The sequence below is a fragment of the Mastomys coucha genome, unplaced genomic scaffold, assembly GCF_008632895.1.
Source record: "Mastomys coucha isolate ucsf_1 unplaced genomic scaffold, UCSF_Mcou_1 pScaffold22, whole genome shotgun sequence".
NCBI lineage: Eukaryota > Metazoa > Chordata > Mammalia > Rodentia > Muridae > Mastomys > Mastomys coucha.
This window is the reverse complement of record NW_022196905.1, coordinates 113,938,589-113,949,085: the sequence shown is the minus strand read 5'-3', so window position 1 is coordinate 113,949,085 and position 10,497 is coordinate 113,938,589. Positions and strand designations below refer to the sequence as shown.

Below are 10,497 nucleotides of genomic sequence, written 5' to 3'. Positions count from 1 at the left end.
AAAAAAAAAAAAAGACACCAGGCACAAAAGGCACTACTATAATGTCCTCAATGTCTGGAGTGCAGCTGAGGATAGGCACTGCAGAGTGGCCCAGGTGGGAGCATCTCAAGTTCGAATCTAGCTTGCATAGCAAAACCTCAAAAGAGGGCTGAGGATATGGCTCAGTGGTGAATGCTTGCTTAGCACCACAAAGGAGGGAAGGATGGAGGGATGGCCAGACAGATGGATGGAGGGAGGGAGGATGGGCAAAGGAATTTGCTCTCAAGCCTGATAACCAACATTCAATCTTCGAAATCCACAAAGTAGGAGAAAACCAACTTCTACAGATTGTCTCTGACTTCCACAAACACCACACACACACACACACACACACGCACACGCACACGCACACGCACGCGTGAAGATATAATAAAAAAATACTTCTTTTTTAAAGAAAGAAGCAGGAGAAGAAAGATCCAGAACAGGCAAATCTAGAGAGAGAGAGAAAGCTGCAGGGGCTGAAAAGGCTGAGGCTACCAGGCACACAGCTCTGAGGGGGTGAGATGGCCCAAACCTGCTCACACAACTCTGAAGGAGACAAGCCCATTGGCTCTGGGGCACACCTCGGCAGAGCACCGGCCTAGTGTGCTTGAACCCTGAGTTCTAGCCTCAGCACCCCTGAAACACAACAACACCTGATCCTAGCCCTGGGAGTCAGAGGCAGGGGGATCATGAGTTCAAGGCCATTCTGGGCTACATAAGGCTTTGTGCCAAAAAAAGCAGAAAGGGGCTGGAAAGGTTGGCTCTGCAGTTAAGAGCATTTTGCTGCTCTTGCAGAGTAGGTCAGTTCCTGGTGTCCCATGGGCACAGGTAACTCCTGTCGCAGGGGATCCAGTGCCCTCTTCTGGCTTCTTAGGGTACCAGGCATGCACATGGTACACAGACACACATGCAAGCCAAACAGTCATACACATAAAAATAAATACATCTAAAAAAACACAAAAAATAAGGGAGCAAACAAAAATAGAAACAAAACTTAAAACCTGAAGAGTATGTAATATCTCAATAAAAATAAGCCCGTTCACCTCAAATTAAAAAGAAGCCCACACAGGCAGATGGCTTGGGGTTTGGTTCACCTGCAGGGTAGACTCTGCCATTCACCATACCACACCAGAAACACACTCAGGCCACCACCAATCAGAGGTTGCCAATTCTTACCCAGTGCAGTCTCGGGGGTTCGCTGTTAGATGTGGCAAAGAAGGTCACTGAAGCCAGGGCCGTGCCCACTATCACCACCACAGCCCAGACCGGAAGGAGGCCACCAATCTCATAGATCCCATCTGTGGGGCAAGAAAGGGAACTGGGATCTCCCAGGCTTGGCTTCCCACTTCCACCCGCCAGCCCCCAGAGTGATGGGGGGGCTTTGAATAGGTTCACAAGTTCAAGGCCAGCCTCAGCTAAGTAGAGAGCTGAAGGCTATCATGATATATGAAATACTGTCTCAAAAATACCAGAAAGGGGTATGGGACAGCATGCTGAGGAAGCAACTGGCTCGGCAGACAGTGTGCCTAGTATGCATGAAGCCTGGAGTCTTTAGTATCACAAAAACCAGACATGGTAGTACACGCCTGTATTCTTAGCCCTCAGGAGACCAAGGCAGACAGATTGGGAGTTTATGGTCATCCTCTGCTGTGTAATGAGTTCAAGGACAGTCTGGAGTACCTACTGAGACTATCTAAAATTAAAAAAAAATAAATAAATAAGAAAAGAAAAAAAAATCGAGGGGCTGGAGAGATGGCTCAGTGGTTAAGAGCACTGGCTGCTCTTCCACAGGACCCAGGTTCAATTCTTGGCACCCACGTGACAGCTCACAGCTGTCTAACCCCAATTCTGAGATATCTGACACTCTCACACAGACACACATATAGGCAAAACACCAATGCACATTAAAAAAAAATAAAAAGTGAGAGCTGGGTCTAAAGCACAGGCATGTTCCACATTTAGTTGCGGAAGAAAGCTCCTAGAGAAAGCCCAGTCGGGCTGTGAAGTAGGCCCAGGCTTCCCCTGGTGGGAGGCAGGGCCATAACTCCCCCGCGGACAGAGACTGCAGGGAACTAGGCTCCCAGACACCCCCATCTGCCTTCCTCCTCCCTCTACCCTACATCCCTCCATAAACTGGGCATGCATCACACAAACCCTGGCATGAGAGTCACATGATGCACACCCATGCCTTTAGCCGAAGGCTCCCACCCCAACCTTGGGTTGAGGGGAAGTGCCAGAAGAGAGAGAAATGAGGTGCATGTTACCTTAGAACGTAAGACAAAACAGGGGCAAACCAGAAAATGCCTGTGAGTCTGTGTGCTTTTCAGCCAAAGCAAGGCAGAAGTGAAACTGCCACTCCAGGACTGATGGGGAAAGCCAGCGTGGCGGGGCTAGCAAGACATTCTGAGGGCAACGGAAGGTTCTCTGGTCATGAGCTGGCTACGATTCAAGAGCCACCTCTGGGCGCTGCCAAGTTTCCTTCAGGACTTGGGTCCAGATCTCAAGATGATAAAGCTGGAAGAGTTAGTGTGAAATCTCCCATTCTATACATTTTTTTTTCTTTTTAAAGGCAGGGACTCACTGTATATAGCTCTGGCTGTCCTGGAACTCACTGTGTAGACCAGGCTGGCCTCAAATTCAGAGATCTACCTGCTTCTGCTTCTCGAGTGCTGGGGTTGATCAAAGGAGCTTTCTACCACACGCGGCCTTATTCTGTAAATGTTCTTTTTAGTAGAAGTGGACATGAAACCCAGCCCCTCAGCTGCTAGGCAGGTGTTTTCTCTGACCTCATTCATCCCGCAGCCCTCCTCAAGCCTTTGAAGGCCCGAGGGCTGGACTTGCCCCCGGGGCCGCCTGTCTCTAGCTCCACCTGCAGGCAGCAGGGCTGAGCCACTGAGCCACTGACAGACAGGAAGAATCTTGGATGAGCATACCCTGGTCTGATGAAATTCTGGGGTAAGAGGATGAAGAAGATGAGGAAGGGGAGAAGGACAGAGACCATTGGGGAGGGGGAGGAGTACTTACAGACCCCTGATTGCAAGGTCAGGACCAGGACCAGGGGGCTGATGACCAGCTGCAGACAGTTAAGTGGCCGTTTCCAATTCCGATCATCCTTGTCTGGGTCCACAACGGGTACCGTGAGCAGCAACAAGAATTCCACAGGTAACTGGGGGGTGGGAGGGTGTCAGCTGGAGTGGGGGGTTCAGCAAACACTCCCCTACTCTGGAGTACTCGTTGCTGCAAAGCACCCACAAGCAGGCCCAGCCCCACGTCTGTGTGCATGCTGTCCCCATCTCTGCTTCTGTCTCCTCTGAGCCAGGATTAGAGGGATGTTCTCCATGGGTGCAGTGTGGGGATGGGACCCAGGGCTTCATGCATGTAAGGCAAGTACTCTACCAGAGAGCTATGACTCCAACTCAGCAATCCCTATTTTATACTGAAGAAAACAGGGCTCAAAGGACATCATAGCCACAGGATAGAAACAGTTCATTCTTTATTCCTGAGACTAAAGAGGCCTAAAATCTACCCAGCCCAGAACACTGGTGGGTTTTCCTGTCCAGGGAAGACACCTTTCTTCCTCTATAGAATGTAGACAACCCTGGGTCAGGTCACCAGCCAAGCTTGAGGACTCAGTTTCCCTACTACATTCCAGGCTGGCCACTAAATGGGCATTTCAGTGGACTCCAGCTGACAGGCCACAGTGGGTGGGGATGATGGCGCACAGCTTGAACCTCAAGACTCAGGAAACAGAGCCAGGTAGATCTCTGTGAGTTCAAGGTCAGCTTGGTCTACATAGCAAGCTCCAAACCAGCCGGAACTGCACTAGTAGGACCTGTGTGATGGTTTGACTGTACTAGGCCCAGGGAGTGGCACTATTAAGGGTGTGGCCTTGTTGGAGTAAGTGTGGACCTGTTGGAGTAAGTGTGGCCTTGTTGGAGTAGGTGTGTCATTGTGGGTGTGTCTTAAGACCCTCCTCCTAGCTGCCTGGAAGTCAGTCTTAGGAGCCTTCAAATGAAGATATAGAACTCTCAGCTCCTCCTGCACCATGCCTGCCTGGATGCTGCCATGCTCCCACCTTGATGATAATGGACTAAGTCTCTGAACCTGTAAGCCAGCTCCAGTTAAATGTTGTTCTTATAAGAGTTGCCTTGGTCATGGTGTCTGTTCACAGCAGTAAAGCCTTAACTATGACAACCTATCTCAAAACAAAGCAAAACAAGAGCGTACACTGTATTAGTCACAAGGCTGAGAGCATGGAGCCCGGGCCTCTTACCTTGACTACTTTCAGGAGCCTCCAGGATATCGACTGAGTTCTCCACTTCCTGTAGTCCACGGGATTCAGGGCTTGGATCAGGATCTGGACCGTGGTCTCCTGACCCAGCAACAGAGGCCGGTACTCATCTCCTGTGTGGTCCAGGCAGGGCAGGTATGGCCATGCATGGCTCATACAGGAAGGCCTCCCCTGCCCTTCCAGCCCAGCACAGGGCCCCTGAATCACGCCCCAGCTCAGCCCAGGAAAGGCTGGCCCCTGGTGTCCTTATGCCTGTGGGTCCAGGGCTCCGCCTCACCATAGTCATAGCTGTTGGTGTTGGAAGACATCTGGTCCTCCTCTGAGTCAGACAGCAGTTCTGTAGGAAACGGGAGTGGGGCAGGCATGGTTAACACACCCCCATGGGATGCCAGAACCTTCCAGGATTATGCCAGGTCAGGGGCTCACCCCTGGGACAGGGCAGAGTTAATATACAAGTGTCCAGGCTTTCCTCCCTCCCTCCATCCCTTCCTCTTTACCCCCCCTCCTTCCTTGGCAGGGTCTCATGTAGCCCAGGCTGGCCCTGAACTTCTTCCTGGCTAGGCACATCACCCTAGCACTGGGACAAGAGGTTCACACCACTATGCCTGCTTTATACAGTAGGATCCAGAACCAGACCATGCCAAACACACACTCTGCCTGAACCCTCACTTTAGCTTTCTCTGAAATGGCAACACACAGTCAGAAATCCCTACACTGTGGGAGCATGGCACTGTTAAACCTTAGGCTGTGGCAATGCTCACAGTTTAATACCAAACAGGTGGGTTGGTGCCTGGATCCTACGTTGGTGTGCTCTCTCGCCTCTGTCTCTGACTCTTTCTGCTGTGTAGTCCATGCTATCCTAGAATATATGCATGCATACATATATACATACATACACACACATCTATATTTATTTATTGTGTACATGTGTATGCATGTGTACATGTGCACCCATGCGGAGATCAGAGGATTACTGGTGGGAGTTGGTTTTTCTCCCCTTCAATATAAGGATCCCGGGTTCCCTCAAACTCAGGTCCTCAGGCTTGGCGGCAAGCATATTTACTTGCTGAGCCATCTTGCTACCCCTAGGCGTGAGCTTTTGATTCTCCTGCTTCTGCCTCCCATGTGCCAGGTTGCAGGTGTGTGTGAGCACACCCGACGAATGACTACAATGCTTTCTGGTTTGTCTTGAATGTTCTTCTAAAGTTTCAGCTCTCACTAGGCCTGGAATGTGGGAAGAGAAGCCTCAGAGGAAAGTGGCCCCCACCCCTCACCAGACAGGGGTACGTCCAGACTTCTTTCTGCCTCTCTGTGACCTTGACTTCTCTCTCAGAATCACTTGTCTCTCTCTTCTCATTTCAACCTAGCAAGCTTCCATGTATCTGCAGACCCAGCAGAGGGGGACAGGCTCTGAATTCTAACAGCTTGCTTAGTGGAGAGGGGAGAAATCCTGGCAGGCTACCTGGAGGAAGGCCCTCTGTCCCTGCTCTATGCTGGAAATGAGACAGTGCTGCCCCCTGCAGGCTCACAAGTGTGGCCTTTGGGGTCTGGGTCAGCACCCAGTGCTAGAATACTAGTTGTATAGTTGTATCCTACGCCGGCTCCTTGGCCTTGAGAGGACTTCATTTCTTCCTGGGTCTATTTTCTTCCAGGACAGGAGTGAAGTAAGAGTCTCCACACAGAAGTGTCACCAAGGGGATCGGGGATGGAGTCATGGCATGCCAGGCCTGCCATAAACACTTGAATCCTGTTTCACACTCCTATCTGTGTGTTGGGTTTGTATTTGCAGGTGTGTCTGTTTGCATGTGTGTAGTGTATTGCATGTGTGCAGTGTATTGCATGAGTGCATGCGTGTGTGCCTTCTGTGGACCCCTGTTTTGCGTGCCATGTATCTTTGTGTGTTTTGTATGTGTTATGTACATATGTGCATGTATGGAGGTGTAGTGCACTTGTGTATATCAGTGTACCTGTGCTCTGTACATGTGTCCATAGGGTTTATCGGATTCTTCCCAAGAGCAGAGGGGCATACAACTTGTACTAATGAGGCCAACTGTGGTATTGAGTGGAGACGTGTATGTGACCCTGGACAAGAAGGTTCTGCGGCTGGCCAGCACAAACCAGGGAATGGACGTGGCCCCGGGCATGGTGAAGAGATGGCTGGGCAGGACATGGACTGACCTTGGGGAACACAAAGCAGCAGTAAAGAGCAGAGCCACCCATCCCCTCTGTCCCCTCGTGGAGGTTCCTCACCTGGTGTCTCCGATATGGAGTGGACCAGAGACCTGCTTCGCTGCCGTTGGTAGACCCAAGTGCAGATGATTACTGTGACCACATAGAACACATAGAGGCCCAGGTAACCTGCAGGGGAGGGACAGACTGTCACCAGGGGTTCTGGAGGGTGAACGGCCATCCCTGTGCCTCTACCTTTCTCTTGCTATCCTAGAGTCACTTCTCCTGCCTATATGCCACCAACCCCTCAGTTAGAGAAGAAGCATGGGTACTCAGTAACCCTTAAGCCACCATGCAGGAACCTAGAGCAGCAGGGGAGTGGGCTGCAGCCCCTGATACCCGCTCTGGGCTGGCCTGTCTCTGGCCAATTCACTTCTATGGCTATATGGCTATAGCTCAAGGCCCTTGCCGGCTCCCATTTACCTACCTCTGCCTTCTTGCCAGGGAAATGGGGGAGTAATGGTCCCCTCTGGGACTGTTCCCCGGCTTTCCTGACATTCTTCTGGGCCTCTCTTAGTCAGAATTGACCTAGTTTGCTGTGAGGCCCCTGGGGTGGCAACCACATCTGAAAGCCGCCAGGTTCCCGCCCCTCCCCCTCCTCACCCCATTCTCTTTGCTCATCCTTAGCTGGCTTAAGCATTGTTTTGTCACTTTGAATAAAATCAACTCTGTCCCCAGACATTTCCAGAGACTCTGTCCTAGAATGTCCTGGACTGCTCACCCAGTGCCCACGCTAGCGTGATCCTGCCAAAATAGAGTGCGGTGAAGGTTAGGAACACGGCCACCATGTAGAAAGCGATGTCCCTGAGGAAGGGCCTGGAGGCGGCCATGAAGGGATGCAGGATGGTGATGCCTCCGGCCACCACAGTGGTGACCAGCACCCCTGCACCTGGAAGACGGGAGACCAGAGCTCAGGAGGCCGCACCCTGGATGATTCCCCAATGCCTCCATACCCCAGTGGGGCTGCGCTCACCAAACAGAGCTCCGATGGCCAGGCCAGCAGTACGTGGATCTGAGAAAGCCACTAGAGCGCTGAAGATGTCTGGAGCGCCATTTCCAAAGGCCAGGAAGGTGACACCATGGGGGAGTATGTCAAGGGGATTCAATGAAGACCATTCCCTAGCCCCGTAGCTGCCACCCACCCTGCGCCCCTGCCTCCCTTGCCCACCCTCTCCTACAGGGAGTTGAATCAAAGGATACTGCCACGTTGTGGGAGAGCTTAAGGCTAGTGGAGATGGCTGACAGGTTAGGACAGAAGCTAGAGGAGGAAGAACCAGCTGTCAGGATCTGCTGGGAAGAGACTTGGGCAGTAAAGTGTTTGCCTTGTAAACATGAGTATCCCTGGGACAAAACCATGAGGCTTTTTTTTTTTTTTTGGTGAAAAAGCTGGGTGTGGTGGCATGTCTTTAGTTCTAGAAAGGCAAGGCTTTACTGGGCAGCCAGTCTAGAGTAGGCAGTGAGCCCAGGTCAGTGAGAGACCCCTTCTCAAAAAACCCTTAAGAACAACCAACACCTGCAGCCAGGCGTTGGCAGCACACACTTTTAATCCCAGCATTCAGGAGGCAGAGGCTGATGGATCTCTGATTAAGGCCAGCCTGGGCTACAGAGTAAATTCCAGGACAGCCAGGGCTACACACAGAGCAACTCTGCCTTGAAAAGCAAACAAACAAGAAACCCAAGACCCAGGATTAACCTCTGGGTGCGGTAAGCACAGGCATACGAATGCGCAAGGACTCTCCGCCCATACATACACGGATGTGTGAGGTCCTTTCACCAAGCGTGACCACCAACGAGCACGGCCGCGGTGACTGGCCCCTGCCCTATCATTTCCTGAAAGCGAGTCACTGGGTCTCAGCTCTCAGGATTGCACTTTCCCATCTATAAGCTGGACACAAGCCCAGGCCACACTCACAATTTGGCCGCCGTGACTCCCAGGATTAGAAAGAGGTAAAGGAGCCAGAAAACCTGGTGGGGACCAGAAAAGGAGAAAAGAGTTACGTCCCTCCACAAACACATGCCCCGTTACCAGGTCCCAGACTCACATAGAGGGTGATGGCCAGAGGGAGGAGGTTGGGGGGGAAGTAGCAGAAGACGCCCTTGAGGTAGTCCAGGTAGCCCCCTTCGCTGCGGCAGTCGGGATTCCTCCTGACAAAGTCACAGCGGTCAGATGTGTTGAGGCCACACACAGCACGGCACTGCGGAGGGTGACAGAGCCACCACGGTGTAAGCACTTGGATACCATCTCCCTTCAGTCTGTCCCTAACCCCCTTCAACCGGAATCCTCTGAACATTTTTTGTCTTTAAAAAAATAAACTTGTGGGCCAGCAAGATGTCTCCGTAGGTAAAGGTGCTCCCTGAGCACCGAGCCTGGTGGCCTGAACTTGATTGCCAGGTTCCAAGTGGTGGAAATGACTCCACAAGCTGCCCTCTGGTCTCCATACCCACCATTTACATAAAACATACAGATAAGTAAATGTGATAAATTCAACTCAACATGGTAATTCACGAATACATGTTTGTTCCAAACTAAAACAGTATGGGCTGCAGAGATGGCTGAGTGATTAAGAAGAGCAGAGGAGCAGAGTTAGGTTCCCAACACCTACATCTGGAGGCTCACATCTGTCAGGGATCCAATGCCTCTGGCCTGCTAGGACACCCGCATCATGTGTACATACCCCCACACAAATAAATAATTAAGAATAACTTTAAGATACATTCTTAAAAAACAATACATAGAGATAACTACATCTCCTGACCCCAGCCCCACCCACCATCTCCCTCTGGCTCCGATTGCTCCGTGGCTACTGTCAAGAGCACCCAGACTTACGGAAACTTTCCCTTTTCTTTACATTAGTATGTATGGCCTATCACTTGCTCTACAGAAATCAGGAGACCCTGAATCAATCTCGTTTCTGCAATTTGCTTTATTACCAAGGAACGTCACAAGGAACGTCATAAGCAACATTCATAGAGAGAAAAACCATAGCAGTGACTGAGTACACCAGGTACAGTGTCAGGAGTTTCAAACATCAGACGTGAGTCCGATAAGGAAACTAAGAAACATCGAAGGGTCCAGTCCACATGGGGCAGAGTCTGCTGGGACCAGGACAGACAGACAGACAGATACTCTGTAGTTTCAACCACTTCCACCATCCTTCCTGTCTTCCCCTCCCTGGTATGTCCCTTCTTTTCTGGCTCTACTGTGTAGCCCTGGCTGTCCTGGAACTTGCTAAGTAGATCAGGCTGGCCTCAAACTCAGAGATCCACCTGCCTCCGCTTCCCAACTGCACATGTAGGATTCTGGGGCTGGGCAAGCCACTGTTCTCCCCTCTCACTTCACTGTAGTCTTTCAGATGACAATGCCTGCATTCTGTTCTCACGCTCCTAGGATACTCAGAGGTCCCAGTCAGGGAGTGACTCACTCGGCCCGCAGTGAACTTCCCTCACACATGACTTGACAAGTCAGAATATATTGTCAGGGAAAAGCTGGAGAAGTGAAAGTCCTGAGTGGTGTGTCCCTGGCTGGGCAGAAGCCTCTAGAAGCTGAGATGAGCGAGAACCTCACAGCATGAGGTGTGCTAGAGAGGTGTGTGGGATGTCATTAGAGGAAATAGGAGGTTAGGAATGGACATAGCCAGAAAACAGGGCTGGTGGCTGCCACTGTGACCCTAGGAGCCCTAGCGCAGGGGAGGGAGTCAGGAGTGAACCAGCACCTCTCTGTCACCAGTGAGGCATGCTGGGAGAATTTTGTGGGGATAAGGTCTTATGTAGCACAGGCTGGCCTAGCACTGATCCTCCTGCCTCCACTTCCCTGGACTTGGATCCCAGGCAAGCACTACATGGTTTATGCAGTGCTGGGGGGCGGGGGGGAGGACCCAGGGCCTTGTTCAAGCACTCTATAAGCAGCTCGTGGTCTAAGAGCGGCCCCACTGTGTGCTCACAGACTTGGTCTACCA

General features: G+C 51.5%; 1 protein-coding gene across 5 annotated transcripts in view; it reads right to left on the bottom strand.

Annotated features, from left to right (window-relative positions):
• Slc8b1 (solute carrier family 8 member B1) overlaps nucleotides 1-10,497 on the bottom strand; it is a 36,699-nt gene that overhangs the window by 19,383 nt on the left and 6,819 nt on the right. For 3 of the 5 annotated variants that reach the window (XM_031337670.1, XM_031337667.1, XM_031337668.1), the window contains 10 exons: nucleotides 8,584-8,736; nucleotides 8,454-8,506; nucleotides 7,742-7,799; nucleotides 7,515-7,620; nucleotides 7,263-7,430; nucleotides 6,563-6,670; nucleotides 4,590-4,649; nucleotides 4,295-4,425; nucleotides 3,046-3,187; nucleotides 1,198-1,319 (listed from right to left, as the gene is read on the bottom strand). In XM_031337670.1, coding sequence (XP_031193530.1) covers nucleotides 1,198-1,319; nucleotides 3,046-3,187; nucleotides 4,295-4,425; nucleotides 4,590-4,649; nucleotides 6,563-6,670; nucleotides 7,263-7,430; nucleotides 7,515-7,620; nucleotides 7,742-7,799; nucleotides 8,454-8,506; nucleotides 8,584-8,736 — 1,101 coding nt within the window. The remainder of the gene's footprint in view (nucleotides 1-1,197; nucleotides 1,320-3,045; nucleotides 3,188-4,294; nucleotides 4,426-4,589; nucleotides 4,650-6,562; nucleotides 6,671-7,262; nucleotides 7,431-7,514; nucleotides 7,621-7,741; nucleotides 7,800-8,453; nucleotides 8,507-8,583; nucleotides 8,737-10,497) is intronic. The other 2 variants (XM_031337669.1, XM_031337671.1) reach the window with 1 other exon arrangement.